The sequence below is a fragment of the Carassius gibelio genome, chromosome A17 (assembly GCF_023724105.1).
Source record: "Carassius gibelio isolate Cgi1373 ecotype wild population from Czech Republic chromosome A17, carGib1.2-hapl.c, whole genome shotgun sequence".
Lineage (NCBI taxonomy): Eukaryota > Metazoa > Chordata > Actinopteri > Cypriniformes > Cyprinidae > Carassius > Carassius gibelio.
The window spans coordinates 23,993,913-24,018,668 of NC_068387.1; the positions used below are offsets into that span (position 1 = coordinate 23,993,913).

General features: G+C 39.5%; 3 protein-coding genes across 5 annotated transcripts in view; all 3 read left to right on the plus strand.

Annotated features, from left to right (window-relative positions):
- Positions 1-2,283: 2,283 nt before the first annotated feature.
- LOC127933153 (antimicrobial peptide NK-lysin) overlaps positions 2,284-24,756 on the plus strand; it is a 35,797-nt gene continuing 13,324 nt past the window's right edge. The window contains exons 1-4 of one of the 2 annotated variants that reach the window (XM_052529908.1): positions 2,284-2,414; positions 2,677-2,741; positions 3,193-3,288; positions 3,357-3,756. In XM_052529908.1, coding sequence (XP_052385868.1) covers positions 2,372-2,414; positions 2,677-2,741; positions 3,193-3,288; positions 3,357-3,521 — 369 coding nt within the window. In that variant the 5' untranslated portion in view covers positions 2,284-2,371 and the 3' untranslated portion in view covers positions 3,522-3,756. Of the gene's footprint in view, positions 2,415-2,676; positions 2,742-3,192; positions 3,289-3,356; positions 3,757-24,756 lie in introns of those variants that run through there. The other variant, XM_052529909.1, reaches the window with a different exon arrangement.
- nkl.4 (NK-lysin tandem duplicate 4) overlaps positions 2,325-24,756 on the plus strand; it is a 50,932-nt gene continuing 28,500 nt past the window's right edge. The window contains exon 1 of one of the 2 annotated variants that reach the window (XM_052529906.1): positions 2,325-2,345. The gene's annotated coding sequence lies outside the window, so the exon portion shown is untranslated. Of the gene's footprint in view, positions 2,346-19,155; positions 19,177-24,756 lie in introns of those variants that run through there. The other variant, XM_052529907.1, reaches the window with a different exon arrangement.
- LOC127933151 (antimicrobial peptide NK-lysin-like) lies at positions 19,110-22,919 on the plus strand. Its single transcript, XM_052529901.1, has 4 exons — positions 19,110-19,245; positions 19,499-19,563; positions 22,310-22,405; positions 22,474-22,919. The coding sequence occupies exons 1-4, from the start codon at positions 19,203-19,205 to the stop codon at positions 22,648-22,650; spliced, it is 381 nt and encodes a 126-aa protein (XP_052385861.1). The 5' UTR covers positions 19,110-19,202; the 3' UTR covers positions 22,651-22,919.

The window sequence follows — 24,756 nt, forward strand, 5'->3', positions numbered from 1 at the left end:
CTATTTTAATGATGGAAAAATGGTTGGCGCGCCCGGACGCATGGTTTAAATGGGTGTTTTTGGGGCGTAACGTGCAATAAACAGAGTCTCATCTTCCATTCCCTTTAGGAGCCAGTTGCGCTCGTGCCATGACAGATTTGCTATTTTCCTGGGGGAATTTGGCAAGCGCAAAGATAGAACGCGTCTCTGAGATGAAATGGACTGATATATTTCAAATGTTTATTTCTTTTAATTTAGATTTTTAAAATCCCAAATTCAGTATCTCAGAAAATTAGAATATTGTGAAAAGGTTCAATATTGAAGAAACCTGGTGCAACACTCTAATCAGCTAATTAACTCAAAACACCTGCAAAGTCTTTAAATGGTCTCTCAGTCTAGTTCTGTAGGCTACACAATCATGGGGAAGACTGCTGACTGGACAGTTGTCCAAAAGACGACCATTGACACCTTGCATAAGGAGGGCAAGACACAAAGGATCCTGACCTTGACCCCATAGAAAATCTTTGGTGTATTTTGAAGAGGAAGATGCAATATGCCAGACCCAACAATGCAGAAGAGCCGAAGGCCACTATCAGAGCAACCTGGGCTCTCATAACACCTGAGCAGTGCCACAGACTGATCGACTCCATGCCACGCCGCATTAATGCAATAATTCAGCCAAAACAAGCCCCAACTAAGAATTGAGTGCTGTACATGCTCATACTTTTCATTTTTATACTTTTTAGTTGGCCAAGATTTCAAAAAATCCTTTCTTTGTATTGGTCTTAAGTTATATTCTAATTTTCTGAGATACTGAATTTGGGATTTCCCTTAGTTGTCAGTATAATCCTCAAAATTAAAAGAAATTAACATTTGAAATATATCAGTCTGTGTGTAATGAATGAATATAATATACAAGTTTCACTTTACGAATGGAATTAGTGAAATAAATCAACTTTTTGATGATAGTCTAACTATATGACCAGCACCTGTATGTATGTATATATTAGCCTACAAAAATTCATATGCATTGCAATCCTTTAATTTTTATCATTTGGCATGTTTGTGTGCTGCTGTGCATCCCTGTGTTTAATAAGCAGTGTGTATATGCACATTGTGGACCCGCCTGTCCTAACACACCCTTTAAATAACAAAAAAAAACAACATTGCGCCAGACTTTAGACCAGGTTTGAGTTGGTCTATGGCACAGTCTATTTTCAGCTCCTTAGAATTAACACACCTCTTTTTTTAGACCAGCACGACCATGGGCGCACACATGAGCACAAATGCATTTGATAATTAAATGACGTGGCGCTGGACTGAAACTAGCAAACACACTTGTGCTGCGCCTTGCGCCGCATTGCGCCGGGTGTTTTATAGGGCCCTAAAGTGATGGTAGATGGGCAACTTTTTAAGCAATGTAATGACTGTAATGTTTGGGATATTTTATGTTAAACCAACACACAACTAACAAACTAGACAATTTGTCTTAATTATTTTTTTTTAAGAAAAATCAAATGAAACTTTGTATAGTATTGATGTATAAATGTATAGTTAATGCCAGTTATTGGATAGTTTAGTTTTAAGAGTTACACAGCTTTAGGTGGGGTGCAAACTGCCTCTCCTTTCAGAAATGAGAAGATATGGTGTAGAATTTTCTCTCTGTACTCTCAGGGTTTGTTGCTGATTCAAAAGGAGCATTTCTGAATTTCCTTTTCACAATGTCACATCAATTCATTAAGAACTGTTAAAATGATGACAGTTTGAGAATTAGAAATGAGGAAGCAGTTCTTGATTCTATTCTGAAACGCTCAACATGTGGTTTACTGAGAAAACCATCAGACGCCCTGCAATATGCAAGTTAAAGTAACTCTCTCTTCTTGAAAGAAAAGAGTGAGTAAAAAACGATTTATGTTTCATCTAAATTAACCAGCAAGAGAAGACTTCATTCTTTGAGGTTGCTTCTAGTTGCAGTGGTATAAATTAGTCCCAATGGGGTGGCATTAGGGCAACCATTTTCAAATGCAATATATCAAACAAAATCTTCATTACAGAGTATTTTGAGTTTCCAGTTTAAACAATGTGTGATTTATGCTTCTGCCATTTGCTACCATACCATTATGATGCTGTTTTGAAATAAGCAGCTGCAGTGTAGTTGACACTGAATTTAGTGTTAACTGTTTAGATATAGTACGTGTAATCAAAGTATTATCGTTAATGACACATAAGATGGAAAATTACATGTGTTGAGGGCACTACTGGTCTCACTTCACAATGTTTGTGTTTTCCTGTGTAAAATAGAAGTATTTTAGTAAGAGTGTCATCAAAAACCTTCAGCAAACAAGAGGAGAGTTTTCAGTCTCATTGTGTTCGGACTCTTTTGCCAAACAAGATGCTGCGGAGAATCATCCTGATCACCCTGCTGATATCCTCAGGTATAACTAGCACAGATCAGTTGTTTTTTATCTTTATCCATCTATTTATCTTAATTTTGTGTGACTAGCTGGAAAAGACTGCATAGACTGGTTTGGACTGGCTCAAGTTTATTGATGTGCATTGCTAGTCATGCTAAAACCAGCTTGAATGTACCTAAAGTATACATATCATATTCTCACTTTTTACCTAAACACATGCACTATATTAAATTCCACCATTTTGTAGTATGTGCTACATTTACCATTCAGTTTTTTCTTACAGTTTGTGCCCTTCACTGGGAAATGCACAAAGGAGATTCCATTAGAAATGAATTTGAAGAAAGCTCTGTGAGTCATCCTTAACATTGTTTATTATGATAATTTTTTAACGAATTTTTGGATTCCAAGCTTTCCTTGATTGCGTAAACTTTGATTACAAATAACGCAAAAAAAAATTAACTTATTAGCTGAATGATTATTTTACACATCAAACTGTTATGGGAAAAATGGAAAACTACATGATGTTTACATGATGGTAAAATTTAGAACTATTTATGTAATTGGCCAAACAATAATATGACTGTCAGCTGATTAATCACTGTTTTATCCATAGATCCCAATCTATAGAGGTCAGATTTTTGTCATATACTGAAATGAAATTTCAAGATTGTTTGCAAGATGCATAAGCTAGACAATGGTTTTCAAACAGCTAGTCATGTCCACTTTGAACTGCTAATTCGATTCTAAATGTCATATGAAACTATTGATACTAAAATACTGCCATATGTTGATATATTAGGGTGAGATAGAAACAGAACAACTCCCTGGAAAGTGCTGGGCTTGCAAGTGGGTGATGAAGAAACTGAAAAAACAGATCTCCAATGGAGCAACTCCGGTCAGTATCAGTACATTTCTATAAGTTTTAATAAATTAATGTGAGACTAATGACTTAATTTCCTACAGGAAGACATTAAAAATAAGCTGGGGATGATCTGTGATGAGATCGGCTTCCTAAAGTCAATGTGTAGGAATTTAGTGAACCAGTTCACGGACATTCTGGTTGAAGAACTTTCAACTACTGATGATGCCAGAACCATCTGTGCTAACATTCGTGTTTGCAGGAAATAGGAATGGAGTTAATGAGTTTATAAAAGTTAAAAAATCATATTTGATCGATTAAAGGTATGCATAAGGCTTTTTTGTTTGTTTGTTTGTTTCTGAAAGGCTTTCCCCCCGAGTTATTATTGCTCTAAACCCAGTTTGTAACCCCGGGTATGGAATGTTTCACAGTTCTAATTTAGAAGCACGGTACACTCTTTTTCTGCATTCTGCTTTCAATTTGAAAATAAATGTGTTAAAGAAGCTTTAATGTTGTGTGACATGATACTTTTACATATAGAGTATGATTCAATTAGTGTTTTATTGGTCTGTTTCTTGGTCCATCAGCACCACACATTAATATCTTGTGCCCATTTCAACCTCATAATTTCTGAAATTTCACAAATAATAAGCAATATAAACAATCTGCAGAAGGAATGAATAGAATAAAATTGGTTTCAATCAAAAGTATAAACACATAAAAACACAATGACAGCAAACAAGCTACAATTACTGTAGACAGTATTTACAGACAAAAGTTTTAAAGTATTTATCCATTTGCCTATCCAATTTAGCCTGTCGGTCAGCACACCGATCATTATCAGTTTGTTTAGATGGCTGGTGACACATCCAGAAATGTACATTTTGCACTAATGAGCTTCTCAAACAGCTTTTCATGTGAGATACTGCAAGATGCTGCTACTGTGAGATTATGATGTGACAGTTATATACAACAATAATAATAATAATAATAATAATAATAATAATTTAATTTTGATGATTAAAGCTGACAACTAAGGAAAACCCCAAATTCAGTATCTGATAAGATTTGAATATTGTGAAAAGGTTCAATATTGAAGAAACCTGGTGCAACACTCTAATCAGCTAATTAACTCAAAACACCTGCAAAGTCTTTAAATGGTCTCTCAGTCTAGTTCTGTGGGCTACACAATCATGGGGAGGACTGCTGACTTGACAGTTGTCCAAAAGACAACCATTGACACCTTGCATAAGGAGGGCAAGACACAAAAGGTCATTGCAAAAGAGGCTGGCTGTTCACAGAGCTCTGTGTCCAAGCACATTAATAGAGAGGTGAAGGGAAGGAAAGATGTGGTAGAAAAAAAGTGTACAAGCAATAGGGATAACCACACCCTGGAGAGGATTGTGAAACAAAACCCATTCAAAAATGTGGGGGAGATTCACAAAGAGTGGACTGCAGCTGGAGTCAGTGCTTCAAGAACCACTATAGACAGATGTATGCAAGACATGGGTTTCAGCTTCGCATTCCTTGTGTCAAGCCACTCTTGAACAACAGACAGTGTCAGAAACGTCTCACATCAAAAAGGACTGGACTGCTACTGAGTGGTCCAAAGTTATGTTCCCTGATGAAAGTACATTTTGCATTTCCTTTGGAAATCAGGGTCCCAGAGTCTGGAGGAAGAGAGGAGAGTCACACAATCCACGTTGTTTAAGGTCCAGTGTAAAGTTTCCAAAGTCAGTGATGGTTTGCGGTGCCATGTCATCTGCTGGTGTTGGTCCACTGTGTTTTCTGAGGTCCAAGGTCAATGCAGCCGTATACCAGGAAGTTTTAGAGCACTTCATGCTTCCTGCTGCTGACCAACTTTATGGAGATGCAGATTTCATTTCCCGACAGGACTTGGCACCTGCACACAGTGCCAAAGCTTCCAGTACCTGGTTTAAGGACCATGGTATCCCTGTTCTTAATTGGTCAGCAAACTCGCCTGACCTTAACCCCATAGAAAATCTATGGGGTATAATGAAGAGGAAGATGCGATATACCAGACCCAAGAATGCAGAAGAGCTGAAGGCCACTATCTCATAACACCTGAGCAGTGCCAAAGACATTTGAAATATATCAGTCTGTGTCTAATGAATGAATATAATACACAAGTTTCACTTTTTTTAATGGAATTATTGAAATAAACTTTTTGATGATATTCTAATTATATGACCAGCACCTGTATAATTGGTTACTTGTCAAAAACTGAATGACATCATATTCATACTAGTAATTTCTCCCATTTTTGATCAGATGCTCTGAAAACAATAGCATGTCCGAATTTTCAGTAAACTTAGAGGGAAAGTACCGTCAAATTTCCTTTGAGTTTAAACATCTTGAGTCAAGTTCACTGTTTTGTGGTTTGAACCTACGACCTGTCATGCCGTCATGATTTTAGTAAAGAGTACATGAAGAAGGAGTAGGAAAAATGAGTCTTTTAATGGACATAAACCACATTAACCATTCAAATATAACATTAAATCAAGGAGAACAGGACAGGCTCAAACTCAAATAGGGCGGATAATAAGGGGCAGGAACTAAAAACCAGGAACAGGTGATCTAAATGAACGAAGATTAACTGCTGATGAGAACTGAAAATTAGCCAAGTGAGGACAGACGGGAACAAATAAAAACCAAAACTTGACATGACCATTCTTTTATCAGCGCAGATTGTTACCAAAAAAAAAAAAAAAAACAGTGGATGGATACAAAAGCAAAATACACAATAAAATAATGAATTATTTATCCGAGTGTACAAGACACTGGCAATTACCTGAATAGAGGAAAATAAATTACCTTGAAGATTGAGATGGGTCAAAGGTCACTGGGCCTCGATGAGGGCGTTAAAGAGACTTTGAAGGCCGACTAAGGTCACAGAAGAGTTTGCAGACAAGTCCAAAGACACCAGAAAGCGGACACAAAACAACTAGAGTTCAACAGAGAAATATTTCTTATTAAAATCCAGCTCCCCGCAGTCATTTCACACAAAATTTAAATTAAATGCAATGCATGTTAGAAGGTAGGAATGGTTGACTATCTCTTTGGATTTGAGATTTTAGTCTTTGCAACTTTACAGATCTTCTTTAAACACTTATAGCTTGTAACACTCCAAAGAGAAAGACATTTTTTAAATAGCATCATATGACCCTTTTAAAATTTAAAACTGTCAAACTTCGTTCATGGAGGGACGGAGCCCTGAAGATTTTTGTTCGAATCCTGCTCCAATACACATACCAGTTTTCAAATAAGCCTGAAGGACTTGATCAGTTGGATCAGGTGTGTTTGATTGGGGTTGAATCTGGACTCTGTGGGGCCCTGACCCATTATGAATTGAGTTTGGCATCCCTGATTTAAGGACTGTTCTTGTTTGCTTGGGAAACCCTGTTGCTGCTGTAGATAAGTGTATTCTGAGATGATTCTTAAACCCCTTCGTTTGAAGTGGGATCCTGAAATGTTTTTAATTTGATATCTGGCCTTCCCCTCCCATCAAAAGAGAAAAAGCTCTCAGCCAATTAGATTCGACGACCACAAAGAACTATTATATCATATTTGTTTGTACAAAATTTAAAAAATAATAGTTTGAATCTGAGTGCATAAAAAATTATAAATCAAAGTTTCAAATTGAAGTGTTTCTATATTCCAGTTGATTAGCTCTGTATAAAATCTCCGGAGATCCCTTAAGCCCCTCTAGTGGCAGTTACCATAAAATGCAATTTAATGTATTTTTTTTCCACAAGGGGGCATCAGACCCAATGCATGATATATTTTACAATGTCTTACTTTTTTTTTCTTCTTTTATTTTTGTGAAACAAAATAAACAAATATCAAATTATTATATAATATTTGTATGTCATGAGTGCATAAAAAATTATAAATCAAAGTAGGTAGGATCACAGGTAGGATCTAAACCATCTTAGAGCCTGCCCTTGAATACCTGTATAGTTTTGTAATCTATCTAGGAGTATGTCATGATCTACTGTGTCAAATGCAGCACTAAGATCAAGTAAAACTAGCAATGAGATGCAGACTTGATCTGATGCAAGGAGCAGGTCATTTGTAATTTTAACAAGTGCAGTTTCTTTGCTGTGGTGGGGCTTGAAACCTGACTGAAAATCTTCATACAGAATTTTTTTTTTTTTTTTTTTTTTTTTTTGCAGGAAGGAGCTCATTTGAGCAGACACAACTTTTTCACAAATTTTAGACATAAATGGAAGATTTGAAATAGGCCTATAATTTGCCAGTTCACTATGATCTAGTTTTGGTTTCTTAATAAGAGGCTTAATAACTGCCATCTTAAATGGTTTTGGGACGTGACCTAAAGATAACGACGAGTTAATTATATTGAGAAGCGGTTCTTCGCCTACAGATAACAACTCTTTCAGTAATTTAGTGGGTACAGGATCTAATAAACATGTTGTTGGTTTAGATACAGTGATACGTTTATTTAGCTCTTCCTGTCCTATAATTGTAAAGCACTGCAGTTTATCTTTGGGTGCGATGGATGAAACTGAAGTGTTAGACGCTGTAGAATCTACATTCGCTATTGTATTTCTAATGTTATCTATTTTATCAGTGAAGAAATTCATAAAATCATTACTATTAAACGTTGGTGGAATATTTGAATCAGGTGGCGTCTGGTTATTTGTTAGTTTAGCCACTGTGCTAAATAAAAACTTTGGATTGTTTTGGTTATTTTCAATGAGTTTGTGGATATGCTCTGCCCTGGCAGTTTTTAGAGCCTGTCTATAGCTGGATATTCTGTTTTTCCACAGAATTCTAACAGCTTCTAATGTATTAGTGAAAATAGTGCCAATGTTGCCAGTAATTTCGTCTAGTTCATGTGTATTTTGGGGTACCAATAGCAGTTGAGATAGATCAGGCAGGTTATTTGCGGATCTGTCTTTGGTGGCTGGAACAACAGTTCTGCCCAGATGGTCACGCTGAGCCATATAGTTAATATCAGTTATACGCAGCATGCACGATACAAGGAAATGGTCTGTAACATCATCACTTTGAGGTACAATCTCTATATCAGTAAGATCGATTCCATGCGATATAATTAAATGTAGTGTATGATTAAAACGATGAATGGGCCCGGTGACATTTTGCTTGACTCCAAAAGAGTTTATTAGGTCAGTAAACGCAAGTCCTAATGCATCATTTGTATTATCAACGTGAATATAAAAATCTCCCATGATTAGCACTTTATCAACTGTAACCAGGTCTGAGAGGAAATCTGCAAATTCTTTTAAGAATTCTGTATATGGTCCTGGTGGTCTATACACAGTAGCCAGAGCAAGAGATACATTAGATTTCTTTTGCATACCTGACAGTGTAACATTAAGCAGAAGTATTTCAAATGAGTTAAACCTGTATCCTGTTTTCTGGGTAACATAGAGAATATCACTATATATCATTGCAACATGTCCGCCACGACCTGTGTGACGGGGCTAATGCTTATAACAGTAGTTTGGTGGAGTTGAATCATTTAGACCAATATAATCATTTGGTTTTAGCCAGGTTTCAGTCAAGCAGAGTACATCAAAACTAGATTCCAATTATTAACAAATAGCAGATTCTGTTTTTTACACCATGACAACAACCGGTAGCACTTTATTTTACAGTCCTGTTCCTCATGTACAATAACTGGTTTTTAGTTTTAATGTAATAACTAGGTACTAACCCTGAACCTACCCCTAAACCTAACCCTAACCCATGTAGTTACCTGTTATTACAAGAACTTTCTTAGATAAATATATGGTAAGTACACTGTATGTAAACACACATGTAAGTACACGTACTGTAAATAAAGTGCATCCCAACAACCATACATTTAAAGCAACAAGTCTACTGAACCTTTCGTGTCCTCGTCGATACCTGACACATTGATCGTCGCCGGTATCTGCGCAGAAACATCGAGAACATGAGCACCAGGGAAACAGTGAGTGTGCACTTTACCTTTGGCTAACGTAGCATGGACGTGTCGGACGATGGAGTCTCCGATGATCACAGCGTCACGTCCAGTCTCGCGGAGGGGAGCGAAGCGGTTCTGGGTGGAGATCTCGAAGACCGAGGGGTAGAAGTCGTCGCCCGGGGCCTGGCTCACGTCCTCTGCTGTAGATACACCCAGGGTCCATGGTGTCCCAGCACCATAGTGAAGGACAGCTGGGAAGATCACATCCAGGGTGCACCGGGGCTGTGAAGAGAAAAACTAAAAGAGTAGACATAGGAATCTTCTTAAAGTAAACGGTATAGGGGTTGGTGGCACACAGGTAGCAAAATGTTGTTTAAATGTAATGAAGAAATTGTCAGAGATATGTAGGGGTCTCACCTAAATGTTGTCCGGAATACAGTTGCGTGTGTAAATTAAGTCAAATTGGTTGCCTGGTTTGTGTGTGCTTGTAGTGGTAAGTCATTTGAGATCAAATGGAAGTCTGTAGCATAAGGCTTGCCTAGATGGATGTTGAAGTCTCCAAAAGACTAAAAGTGGACTGTCATCCTCGGGAATGAAGACAGCAGCCCATCTAACTGCTCTAGGAAGGTGGCTAGAATTTGCCTAGAGGGTGGTAAATTACCACAACCTGGAGTTTTATAGAAGCTGTTAAAGTTGAGAAATGAGATTCAAATAAATTATAATTGCATAGGTGAGAGTGGGTTGAGTATTTCCAGTTGTTAGAAATGAGCAGACCAGTGCCGCCAACCCCCTGGTGTGAGATAAAGAGAAATTGTTAGATAGAGCAGCTTGAGTTGCTGAGTCTTCTGGGCAAATCCTGCTCTCAGTCAAGGCCATGATGCTGAGTGTGGATTGTAAAGAGAAAGCAGAAATTAAGTCTGCCTTGTTGACATCTGACTGACAATTTCAGAGACCCAGAGAGAAAGAAAAGGTGCAGTAGCGAATGTAGAGATAGGATGCATGTAAGCAACACTGTGCAAAACTACTAGAAAATGATTTGCATTAAATTCTCAGAAACTCATCTGGAGGAAATAGTTGGACACCTTAAATGGACATATGTTGAAAATGCGTTGTGATCGGATCTTCAACAAAAAAGCTACAGTTAGTCAAAAATGAATCTGCTAGAGTTCTAACCCACACATTCACACACTCATCATCAGTCATTTAGCACTAAATCCCTCAATACATCCTCCCTTAATAATCTGAGAAAATAATCAAGTGATGAACAGATGCATTAACATGAATGTAGGTGTCTAGACCAACTGTTCACACATTCACACATTCATCAACAGTCATTTAGCACTAAATCCCTCAATACATCCTCCCTTAATAATCTGAGAAAATAATTAAGTGAAGAACAGATGCATTTAATGAACAATTATTTAGCCAAAGCAACTGCTAATACCATATCATTGTATTGATGCCATTAAGATAACTGTTATTGAGTCATATACATTGTTTTCACTTTAGTTGTGATATTTAGCTAGCATAATAGTTAACATAAACATAGAAGTTAACATAATATTACAGTTTTATAATACTATTGTGATGCATACATTTTGTTCACAGAAAATTAGTCTGACAAAATAAAAATCATCTTAATGATTTCATGATCGTGCTGGTCTACACACACACACACAGGGGTGCAAATAGGTTTTTCAGTCTGGTTCTCATGAGAGCATCTGGAGACTCATTAAACATAAATCTATACATAAAACAACTGAAGCGAAGTGAAGTGACATTCAGCCAAGTATGGTAAACCAATCTCAAAATTCCTGCTCTACATTTAACCCATCCAAAGTGCACACACACACATGTTTGTTTTTGTGAAAAGTGGGGACATCCCATAGGCGTAATGGTTTTTATACTGTAGAAACTGTATATTCTATCGCCATTCACCAACCCTACCCCTAAACCTAACCCTCACAGGAAACTTTGTGCATTTTTACTTTCTCCAAAAAACTCATTCTGTATGATTTATAAGCGTTTTGAAAAATGGGGACATAGGTTATGTCCTCATAAGTCACCCTCTCCTTGTAATACCTGTGTCATACCCATGTCATTATACAGAGTTGTGTCCTGATATGTCACAAAAACATGCCCAGAGCAGTGAACACTAACACGCACAGACACACACACACACACACACACACACACACACATGTTTGTTTTTGTGAAAAGTGGGGACATCCCATAGGCGTAATGGTTTTTATACTGTACAAACTGTATATTCTATCGCCTTTCACCAACCCTACCCCTAAACCTAACCCTCACAGTGTCACAGTGTCTGGGCTGTGTTCCCTGGATGTCCAATAGGTGTTCACCGTTCCCACGGTGTCTGTCATCTCACCACTTCCTGTTCCCTTATTTGGTCACCTTCCTCCTTGTTTTAGTTAATTGATTGTTCCCCCACCTGTCTCCTGTTTCCCCATTATCCTTCTGTGTATAAATACCCGGTCTGTCTGAGTCTTTGTCCCTCAATAAATAATAATATTGCCCCTCAATAAAACCTCTTACCTGCATTTGGATCTCTCCCGTGTTTCTTGTATCACTGTACGTGATGGAAGGACTCCGTCATGCAGAGATCCAGCGGTGTGAGATTTCGAATCTGTTCCCCAGCCACCATGGAGGAACGGAGGGGGAGATTCCGGAACTTAACCACCCTTCGTCAAAAGGGAAGTGAGGTGGGTGGCCTGGCGCAATTGTTTTGGACTTTGGCAGTCGGGTAAGGTTACAATGATGCAGCACTAAAGGACTTGTTTAATAATTGCCTGGATGATCCTTTGCCTCAATGGGAGATGAAGGGGTTGGAGATCCTGGACTTTTGGGGGTTTACGGATTACCTGCACCATCGTGCTCAGTGGGATGCAACAACCACACCTGAGTTTCCAGACAAGACTGCCGCCAGCCCAGCGCCACAGCACAAGATGGCCGCCAGCCCAGCGCCACAGCACAGGATGGCCGAATCTACACCTGTGTTGCCAGACAAGATGGCTGACTCAACGCCTGAGTCTTCCGTCAAGGTGCCCCCGACTCGCCATCATAGAGGGTTGAGGAGGAGGAGACAGGCGTCTACCGTTCCTCAAAGCCCGGAGGACGGTCCCGAGCAGCCCGCTGCCGTCCAGGAGGACGTACCCGAGCCGGCCACTGCCGTCCAGGAGGACGTTCCCGAGCAGGCCGCCGCCGTCCCCGAGGCGGTGCCCGATGCTGTTCCGGAGGCCGAGGCGGTGCCCGATGCTGTTCCAAAGGCCGAGGCGGTGCCCGATGCTGTTCCGGAGGTCGAGGAAGGTGCCCGATGCCGAGGCGGTGCCCGATGCTGTTACGGAGGCCAAGGCGGTGCCCGATGCCGAGGCGGTGTCCGTTGCTGTTCTGGAGGCTGAGGCGGGTGATCCTTTGCCTCAATGGGAGATGAAGGGGTTGGAGATCCTGGACTTTTGGGGGTTTACGGATTACCTGCACCATCGTGCTCAGTGGGATGCAACAACCACACCTGAGTTTCCAGACAAGACTGCCGCCAGCCCAGCGCCACAGCACAAGATGGCCGCCAGCCCAGCGCCACAGCACAGGATGGCCGAATCTACACCTGTGTTGCCAGACAAGATGGCTGACTCAACGCCTGAGTCTTCCGTCAAGGTGCCCCCGACTCGCCATCATAGAGGGTTGAGGAGGAGGAGACAGGCGTCTACCGTTCCTCAAAGCCCGGAGGACGGTCCCGAGCAGCCCGCTGCCGTCCAGGAGGACGTACCCGAGCCGGCCACTGCCGTCCAGGAGGACGTTCCCGAGCAGGCCGCCGCCGTCCCCGAGGCGGTGCCCGATGCTGTTCCGGAGGCCGAGGCGGTGCCCGATGCTGTTCCAAAGGCCGAGGCGGTGCCCGATGCTGTTTCGGAGGTCGAGGAAGGTGCCCGATGCCGAGGCGGTGCCCGATGCTGTTACGGAGGCCAAGGCGGTGCCCGATGCCGAGGCGGTGTCCGTTGCTGTTCTGGAGGCTGAGGCGGGGCCCGATGCTGTTCCAGGGGCCGAGGCGGTGCCCGAAGCCATTCCCGATGTGGTGCCGGAGGCCGTTCCCGATGCGGTGCCCGAGGCCGTTCCAGAGGCGGTGCCCGAAGCCGAGGCGTCTCACGTCTCCACAGGCAGTCCAAAGTCAAGTCAGGTGCCCATTGACTTTCCAGCGTTGAGTCAGTTCCCGGTTGACCCTCTTGAGTCGAGTCAGGTGTTCATGGACCCTCCTGAGTCAGGGTTAGTCACCGTCGACCTTCCAGAGTCAGGGTTAGTTACCTTTGACCATCCAGAGTCAGGGCTAGTTCCTGTGGACCCTCCAGAGTCGAGTCAGGTTCCTGTTGACCCTCCAGAGTCGAGTCAGGTTCCAGTTGACCCTCCAGAGTCGAGTCAGGTTCCAGTTGACCCTCCAGAGTCGAGTCAGGTGCCAGCGGACCCTCCAGAGTCGAGTCAGGTGCCAGCGGACCCTCCAGAGTCGAGTCAGGTGCCAGCGGACCCTCCAGAGTCGAGTCAGGGGCCAGTCACCGGGGACCTTCCAGAGACAAGGCGGGTCACCGTTGAACTTCCAGAGTCAAGTCAAGTCACTGGGTGGTCTGCTGCTCCGCCCTGTTGGACTCCGGCATCGACCACAGGGGCGTGGTGGTCATCCGCTCCGCCCTGGGGGACTTCCGCTCTGACCACACGGACATGGTGGTCTTCTGCTCTGCCCTGGGGAGGCTTCATGTTACGGTTTGTTTTCTTGTTTTGTGTCTTCACTCCTGTCCCGGTTCCCCTCTGTTAGTCTGGCCCTCCGTCCCTCCCCCTGAGCATCCACCTGTCCGCCTCCCTCCTGGTCTCTGTTTTGTCTATCATGGAGCGTCTGGAAGCCACTCCGTAGAGAGGGGGTTCTGTCACAGTGTCTGGGTTGTGTTCCCTGGGTGTCCACTAGGTGTCCTCCGTTCCCACGGTGTCTGTCATCTCACCACTTTCTGTTCCCTTATTTGGTCACCTTCCTCCTTGTTTTAGTTAATTGATTGTTCCCCCACCTGTCTCCTGTTTCCCCATTATCCTTCTGTGTATAAATACCCGGTCTGTCTGAGTCTTTGTCACGGAGTCCTTGTCGTATGTATGATACATTCCAGAGTCTGCTTTTCCCGTGTGTTCTTGTTTTGTTTTTATATTATTGGATTTTCTGGCTTTGAGCCTGCCTGGACTTTTTACCCCTTTTGGATTGCCCCTCAATAAAACCTCTTCCCTGCATTTGGATCTCTCCCGTGTTTCTTGTATCACCATACATGACACACAGGAAACTTTGTGCATTTTTACTTTCTCAAAAAAAAAACTCATTCTGTATGATTTATAAGCGTTTTGAAAAATGGGGACATGGGTTATGTCCTCATAAGTCACCCTCTCCTTGTAATACCTGTGTCATACCCATGTCATTATACAGAGTTGTGTCCTGATATGTCACAGACACACAGACACAGACACACACACACACACACACACACGGAGCAGTGGGTATGCTGCGGCGGCGCCCAGGGAGCTGTTGGGGGTTCAGTGCCTTGCTCAAGGGCACCCAAGTCATGGTATTGAAGGTGGAGAGAGCACTGTACATGCACTCCCCCCACCTACAATTCCTGCCAGCCCGAGACTCGAACTCACAACCCTTCGATTGCAAGTCTGACTCTCTAACCATTAGGCCACGACTTCACAAGTTGGTCAGGCTCATCATCCACAGTGCACTCACTCAGACACTCATCTCCTGCACCTGTAAACCTTCCAATCATCTAATCACCAGCACCTGTTCACCATCCTCCCATCAGCTCACCTCCAAATAAATACACACACCTCAGTCACTCTCATGGTTGGATCTTGTGACTTCACCGGAACTCTCCACTGTCTAAGTTACCAGCATCGACTCCTTCAAAACTAACCTCTTGTGCTTACTTTTTCTCCAGCAATCCTCCATCTCCTTCCAGTGCTGATGATTATTCATATCGGTTTCAATAAAATTCTGCATACCACTAACCCCCTGCCTTCAGTCTGTCTGTTACAGAAGATCCATCCTAAAACAGAACAAATGACCAAAGACAGGATGGGCTGGGCTGAAGACTACATGTGAGATCTTGCTGGAGGAAAGGTCTTCGGAAGAGTATGTGGAGGAGTTGGAGCGATTCCATGATTAATACATACTTCTGGATGGGACTAGATGATGATGATCTTTTTCTCTTTTTGACTGCTGATGACTGTTGTGGACCCGTAGATTTTATGTACAGTCAGATCTCAAGTTCTCTCATCCACCTGCTACTCCCCACTGTTTATTCATATCGGTTTCAATAAAATCCTGCAGACCACTAACCCCCTGCCTTCAGTCTGTCTGTTATATCAGGAGATGGATACAAAAAGATTAAAACGCTTTCTCAATGACTAAAAGCACAGTAAAGTATCAAGAAATGGAAGGTATTTGGTGCAACACAGACCCTCCCTGGATCAGGACATCGCTTCTAACTGCATGAAAGGGCTAGGAGGAAACCAGTCAGAGAGGGGACCAAGAGGGTCCCACAGCTACTCTGAAGCAGCTGCAGGAATTTAGTGCAGCAGGAACTAGATGGAAGGAAAAATGGATGGTGTAAAATATCATCAAATTGCCAGAAAGTAGTCAATGGGAAGAAGGTTTAACTTCCAACATGACAATGACCAAAACACACAGCTGTCTGTAATTTTGCTGTTTGAGCATAAAAAAAGATCAGCAAATTTACAAAGCTCATATTCAACTTCAAAAGGAGATATTTTATTTTGCAGAAATCACTAACAAATGACACCCCACATTCCGTAATGCAGAAGGCGGACTTTCATTGCGGGAACTATTCAAGTCATTCGCGTCAGACTGGGCAGAGAGGTGTTGTAATAATGCAAAATATGTGAAAAATAATGTTTTTACGAAAAACTTGTTCCAGTACACCCCAAAACAAAATTAATACTTTGTAAAAGAGCATAATAGGACCCCTTTAACAAATTTTATTTGTCAATTTTTCTGTGTTTCTTGCTGTAACTGGTTTCTGGACAATGTATCATTAATCTGTAACAAAGTTTATAAGGGAAGAATTTCACTTAATGAGAAGTTTTTATTAAGCAGATATGTAGAAAATATAAGTTATGGTAAGTATAATTCACAATTTTTAAGATGCAAAAGGGCTGATGATCTGAGACAAAATTAAGGCTTGAGATCAACACAACCACACAAGCCATTTCCTCCCTTGTCAAGGCTTTCTCGTAGTGACTGATATGTTCAGATATATAATAGCATCAGATCATCTTTGCATCCTTTCAAACACAACAGTTTTAAAACATGGCCATTAGCCAGCTGAAGCTATACGTATTTATTGATTCTTCTCACTGCAGGCCAAGTGTGAGGAAAAATACATTTATTGAGGAAATGGAAAGGAAATGATGACTGATTGCTAAAGCCTTTAAAGTAACAAAAAATCTACAAGAAGAGACGTGTGAAGGGGTTTGGGCAGTATCAGCGTATGTGTGTGGGTTGTTTGTCAAACAGTGCTGTTCAGATGTCTGTTGTTGTGGTAGAGGCGTGAAAACAGCCTGCAGATGAAAATCGTCATTCACTCACTATCATGTCATTCAAAACATTTATTCAAGACTTTCTTCTACAGAACACACAAAAAGATAGTTTAATGAACATCTGGTTTGGTGAATTCAGTATAATAGCAGTAGATTGTGTCTAGGGTTGGAATCACTGATCTATAGTGGTATTATAATAGTATAGTAGAATTTATATACATATCAGTGGTCAGAACCTAGAATGTTCCTTATTCAGATTTGGTTTTATTTTAAGATAAATGACTATACAGTAAAATAAGAAAACCTAATGACGTATGGTTCCTTACGTGTGAATTTTTCCAAATTCTGTACAAAAATACCCAGGTTTCCTGCAAAATACCTCTTCAATGGCACATGCAGTGTAGTTAAATTATAAATGATTCTAATGAGTCAGTTATTTTCAGTCTGTCAAAAAATAAATAAATAAAATCTCACATGTATGTTCTATGGATTGTATGATTTTTGTCTACAGTTCCTTGTTTGACCTAGTTTCCCAGTTTTGGGAATTCCCCTCTTTTCTATTAATCAGCCTATTAGTCTTCATTTGGTTTAGGATTTATATTCCCATGTTTCTTGAGTTCAGGGTCCTGTCTAACATTGTGTTTTGGATGAGTTGCAAACCTGTTTCTCTGTATTCCTTGTGTAGTTGGATTAAATACCTTTTCTCTAATTTTGTCTTCATGAGCTCTGATAAACAACATTCTGTGACATAAATTAAGCACGTACAGTGTTTTCTGATTACAGAATGAAAGACTCTAAAGGTGATGATACGGGGCAACTTTTTAAGCAATGTAATGACTGTAATGTGTGGGGTATTTTATGTTAAACAAACACTAACAAACTAGACGATCTGTCTTGAAATTAAACTTTGTTTACCATTGTTGCATAACGTCAATTATTGGATATTTTAGTTGTAAGAGTTACAGAAATGCTAAGATTACAGAAATGAGAAGATATGGTGTAGATTTTTCTCTCTGTACTCTCAGGGTTTGTTACTGATTCATAATGTCACATCAATTCATGAAGGACTTTTAAAATTATGACAGTTTGAGAATTAGAAATGGGGAAGCAGTTCTTGATTCTATACTGAAAACCTCAACGTGTGGTTTAGTGTGAAAACCATCAAATGCCCTGCAAGTTAAAGAAACTCTTTCTTCATGAAGGTCGAGGGAATTCGAAAAGAGTGGGTAATAACAATTGATCATTCATCTATTCTTTGAGGTTGCTTCTAGTTGCACTGGCATAAATTAGTCCCAATGGGGTGGCATTAGGGCAACCCTTTTCAAATGCAAGATTTCAAACGCAACTGGTCTGTGCAATCAGAGGCGTCATGCCCATTCAGAGAGAGGGTGCACGTGCCCCCTCAGATTTTTGAGCCAAGTGGATTTTGAATGTTGCCTCCTAAAGACAAAAGGATAAATAAATAAATAGCCTATATATATATATATATATATATACATATACACACACACACACACACACACACACATATATATATATATATATATATATATATATATATATATATATATATATATATATATATATATACATTTATATTTAATCAGATGAGTCATCGCTAAAATGCCGGAATTTTGTTTACTCGCTCGCTTGACTGAATGCCTCTTTCTGGCGAATTCTCTCACCAGAAACAACAAAGTGCGAATGTGTGTACAAATCTGTAAGATGTTAATTTCATAGTGTGAACAGCTTCATTCATTTTAATGGTAGTTTTTGAGAGTGCTTGAACTAAAATGTCAGTGAAAATGCTTTTTGATAACGTAAATGTTCTTGCACTCTCTGTCCAACGAAAGTGTTTATGATTAACTTAGTAGCCTAACTTGCAATGTTTTTATTTACATTAACTTTCAATTATAAATTCACGTGAAATATGAACTCAATAATAGAAATATGAATTATGTCATAGAAATATGTTATGGCGTAACACCCGTGTTAATTCAAAGTAAACACACATTTTTATGAACATAATAGATTACATTATCAGCTTACTTTGACCATTGCACACTTTAGATCAACATAATCTATTAAGGTGGGAATCAAGATATTTATGATAATTCAGTAAATGCGTTTGGAGATGTTTAGAAGAAAAAGTAAAACATAAATACAACTTAAGTGCTGTTGTGGCTGCTGTGTGTCAAATGACCATCTCCCACCCCCCCAACTCGTGCCCCCTTAGAAATGATGAGTGCATGACGCCCCTGTGTGCGATGTCTGTGGTCTCACAGTGTCTGTGGTTACTTGTAAAAATAGAGGGGTTTTAGTAAGAGTGTCATCAAAGACCTTCAGCCAACAAGAGGAGAGTTTTCAGTCTCATTGTGTTCGGACTCTTTTGCCAAACAAGATGCTGCGGAGAATCGTCCTGATCACCCTGCTGACATCCTCAGGTATAACTAGCACAGATCAGTTGTTGGTTATCTTTATCCACCTACTTGTCTTAATTTTGTTTGCCTAGCTGGAAAAGACTGCATAGACATATTTGGACCGGCTCAAGTTCATTGATGTGCAATGCTAGTCATGCTAAAACCAGCTTGAATGTACCTAAAGTATACATATCACATATCGCTCTTTAACTAAACTCATGTATTATATTAAATGAACACATTATGTGCTACATTTATCGTGCATTTTTTCTTACAGTTTGTGCCCTTCACTGGGAAATGCACAAAGAAGCTTCCATTGGAAATGGATTTGAAGAAAACTCTGTAAGTCATCCTTAACATCGTTTACCATGGTCAATTTGTTTGAATTTTTAAGTTGGCATTCTGTTATTTTTCAGTTATTTTTTAATTTTCAAGCTTTCCTTGACTGCATATGCATAATAAATATATACAAAACATCTTTTATGCAAACTAAAACTTTTATTTTGATTAATTGTGATTATTTTGTATGCGATTATTTTACACATCAAAATTCACAAACTGTTATTTGAAAATAATAAAACTACATGACCTATTTAGGTGATGGTAGAATTTACTACTACCTTGGCCAAACAATAATATGACTGTCAGATGATTAATCACTGTCTTATGCATCGATCCCAGTCTATAGATACATTTGATGCTGTTTGATACGATTGACTCTATTCTAAATTTGACCACCAGGCCTCTATTGCGCTTTGTGAAGACTTTTTAAAACATTTCACTCAAAAAATTTATCATATTAGAAGCTCTATTGTTCCATCCTAACATGTCACTTGCAATTGCCTTGTCCCATGAGTTGTCTGTCTAACTTTAAACCTGTCTCTCCTAATCAGCTAGCTTATAATCTCTACTATGAAGTGTTCTGGTTCTAAGCTAGATATTATCCCAGCTCATCTTTTTAAGGATGTTTTTTTCTACCATTAGTCATATGTTAACTGCTTTTATATACAGTTCTTTAGCCAAAGGTGTCATTCCAGCTAGTTTTAAATACGCAATTGTACAACCTATGTTGAAAAAACCTCAACTTGATCTAGAAATGTGCAGTAACTTTCGACCGATCTCTAAACTGCCTTTCATCTCTAAGCTTTTAGAGAAAGTAGTTTTTTCACAGCTCCAGTTTTATTTGAATTATTTTAATATGTTGGACATGTTCCAATCTGGCTTTAGATCATTACATAGCACTGAGTCAGCTCTGCTGAGGGATACAAATTTATATTGCTTGCTCTAGATTCAGGCTCTTGTGTTTTGCTGGTTATGTTACACCTGAGCGCTGCATTTGATACCATTGACCACAACATTCTTCTTGAACGACTAGAATATATAGTACTAAATATATATACTAATATATGTACTAAAGTGGTTTGCTTCTTACCAAGAAAAGAGGAATTTTTCTGTAAATTTAGGGAATTGTTCCTCGTCATCTGCGCCTGTTTTGTTTGGTGTGCCCCAGGGATCTATTTTGGGACCTTTATTGTTTTCCCTTTATATGCTGCCCCTGGCCCTCATTTTTCAGAAGTACAGCATTTCATCTCACTATTATGCAGATGATTGTCAGCTTTACTTTCCAGTAAGGCTTGACACCCCTGCTTCATTTAATGTGTTATTGGAATGTTTAGATGATATCAAGATGTGGATGACTAATAATTTTTTGCAGCTAAATGAGGATAAAACAGAAGTTTTAATTCTCAGTTGTCCGGCAGATTGCTCTCCTGCTCTGAAAGCACAGTTAGGTCCTCTCTCAACAAATGTATGCAAACAAATCAAAAACCTTGGAGTGATCTTTGACTCTTCACTATTCTTTGATGAACAAATTAGTGTGGTTATTAGAGGAAGCTTTTTCCATTTAAGATCTATTGCAAAGTTGAAGAATTGTCTTTCAAGCAAAGGCTTAGAATTTGCAATTCATGCTTTTGTAACATCACGATTAGATTATTGCAACTCTTTTCATTGTGGTCTTCCTCAATCTTCACTTCATCTCGATTACAAATTGTTCAAAATGCAGCATCAAGACTTTTGACTGGGTTTAGAAAGAGGGATCATATTTCTCCTGTTTTGGCATCCCTTCACTGGGTACCCATTAAGGTTCAAGTTGATTTTAAGATCCTTATGTTTGTTTATAAAGCATTGTCTGGCTGTGCACCAAGGTATATTTGTGATCTTATTGTGCCATACTGTCCTGCTAGGTCACTTAGATCTTCAAATCACTTGCTTTTAAATGTGTCACGAAGTCGCTACAAATTAAAGGGTGATCGAGCCTTTTCGGTGGCTGGGTCCAAGCTGTGCAATGCTCTCCCTTTATCATGAGAGGTCTGTGTCACAGTGTCTGGTCTGTGTTTCTCTGGGTGTCCACTAGTGGTCTCACTTCCCCATAGGCACCTCACCGCAGGCATTACATTTCCCACAAAGCCTTGTCCCTTCATCACGGTAATTGGACACCTGTTAATTGCACTCAGGTGTCTTCACTTTCATCGTCATTATCCTGTCTATTTAAACCGGTCAGTTTTCTGTCTGTGTCATGGAGTCCTTAATTTCCGTCACCTGGTTTCCTGGTGTTTCTAGTTTCTTGCTCCTGTTTGTTTGTTTCTGGACTGATTTTTGGTTATGACCCCTCTACTTGTTTTTGGGTTCAGATTTTTGGATTACCCAATAAACACACACTGTTCTTGGATCTCTCGTTTCCTGTGTCCTGATCGTTACAGTCTGCTCCTTCCTACATTTTTAAATCTACTCTGAAAACACATTTTTATTCTTTAGATTTGGAAAGTTGTAATTGTTTTTTTTATATAGTGTAGTCCTTCTATGCACTATGTACAGCACTTTGGATCAATATTTATTGTGTTAAATGTGCTTTGTAAATAAAGGTTGTTGTTGTCATATACTGAAATGAAACTTCAAGAGTGTTTGCAGGATGCATAAGCTAGACAATGTGTTTTAAACCGCTAGTCATGCCCATTTTTAACTGCTAATTCGATTCTAAATGTCATATAAACTATTGATACTAAAATACTGCCATTTGTTGATATATTAGGGTGAGATAGAAACAGAACAACTCCCTGGAAAGTGCTGGGCTTGCAAGTGGGTGATGAAGAAACTGAAAAAACAGCTCTCCAATGGAGCCACTCCGGTCGGTATCAGTACTTTCTTATAAGCTTTAATAAATTAATGTGAGACTAATGACTTCATTTCCTACAGGACGACATAAAAAATAAGCTGGGGGTGGTCTGTGATGAGATCGGCTTCCTTAAGTCAGTGTGTAGGAAGTTAGTGAACCAGTTCACGGACATTCTGGTTGAAGAACTTTCAACCACTGATGATGCCGGAACCATCTGTGCTAATATTGGTGTTTGCAAGAAACAGGCATGGAGTTAATGAGTTTATAAAAGTTTAAAAATCATATTTGATAAATAAAAAAAAATGCATAAGGCTTTTTTGTTTTTTTGTTTGTTTCTGAAAGGCTTCCCCCCCTGAGTTACTATTGTTCTAAACCCAGTTTGTAACCCCGGGTATGGAACGTTTCACAGTTCTAATTTAGAAGCATGGTACACTCAACTAAAAAACAAAAAATAAATGTGTTAAAGAAACTTTAATGTTGTGTGACATGATACTTTTACAAATAAAGGATGATTCAATTAGTGTTTTATTGGTCTGTTTCTTGGTCCATTAGAACCACACATTAATATCTTGTGCCTATTTAAAACTCGTCTCTGAAATTTCAATAAAAACAAATTTACAGTAAGAATAAATAGAATATAATTGGTTATAGTCAAGTATGAACAAATAAAAAAACAGCAAACATGCTACAGCAAACAGTATTTACAGACAAATGTTTTAAAACATTTGTCCATTTGCCTGACAATTATTTTAGCCTGTCTTTAACCAATCATTATCAGTTTGTTTAGATGGCTGGTGACACATCCAGAAATGTACATTTTGCACTAATGAACTTCTCTATCAGCTTTTCATGTGAGATACTGCAAGATGCTGCTACTGTGAGATTATGATGTGACAGCATGTAGCTATACAATAATAATAATAATAATAATAATAAAAACAATTAGACAGGGAAAATTATGTCAATATTTTTTCATTGTTCTAATTGAATCTGAAATCCACACCATAATATAATTTGGCAATATATACTGTACAAACATTTTCCCTTTTCACAACAATATAATTGGTTACTTGTCAAAAACTGAATGACATAATATTCATACTTGTCATTTCCCACATTTTTTATCAGATGCTCTGAAACAATAGCATGTCTGAATTGTCAGTTAAAGTAGAGGGAAAGTACTGTCAAATTTCCTTTGAGTTTAAACATTTTGAGTCAAGTTCACGGTTTTGTGGTTTGAACCTACAACCTGTCATGTGGTCATGATTTTAGTAAAGAGTACACGAAGAAGGAGTAGGAAAAAGGAGTCTTTAAGAGCAGTGATTCCAAACCCCCGGTCCCCGGACCGGTGCCGGTCCGTGTACCCGTTAGTACCGGGCCTTGAAATTTTGCCAGAATAATTTTTTATTCATTTATTTTTTATAATAATAATTGCCTTTATTAAATGCTTTTTAAGTGCTATGACATGTCATGTTATTTACTCCAAAACATAAACAATAAATATAAGTGGTGCCCACAGAATAACATAGGTTTCATAGACAATTGGAAGAGCTTTTGGGGCAGACCTGACCTGTTTAAAAGAGATGGTCTTCATCCCTCCTGGGGTGGTGCTGCTCTTCTGTCTAGAAATATGGCACATAGTCTTAGTGTTTATACTTGACTAACTGGGGCCCAGGTCAGGAAGCAGACAGACTGGCTAAACCGACCGTCTGCTAGCTGCCTCCCGTCACAGAGGTCAGTTAATTCTCAGCACATAGAGACTCTTTCACCTAGATATCACACTATAGAGACTGTGTCTGTTCCCCGAGCTAGAAAATACAAAAAACGTCCAAACCAAGTTAAGGTTAACAATTTAATTGAGGTTCAACAAATAAAAAACAAATGCAATATGGATAAACAAATGATAAAGCTTGGCTTATTGAATATCAGATCCATTTCTACGAAAACACTTTTTGTAAATAATATGATAACTGATCATAATAAAGATGTGCTCTGTTTGACAGAAACTTGGCTAAAACCTGATGATTACATTATTTTAAATGAGTCCACCCCCCAAGATTATTGTTATAAACACGAGCCGCGTCTAAAAGGCAAAGGGGGAGGAGTTGCTTCAATTTATAACAACATTTTCAGGATTTCTCAGAGGGCAGGCTTCAAGTATAACTCGTTTGAAGTAATGGTGCTTCATATAACATTATCCAGAGAAACCAATGTTAATGATAAATCCCCTGTTATGTTTGTACTGGCTACTGTATACAGGCCACCAGGGCACAATACAGATTTTATTAAAGAGTTTGGTGATTTTACATCCGAGTTAGTTCTGGCTGCAGATAAAGTTTTAATAGTTGGTGATTTTAATATCC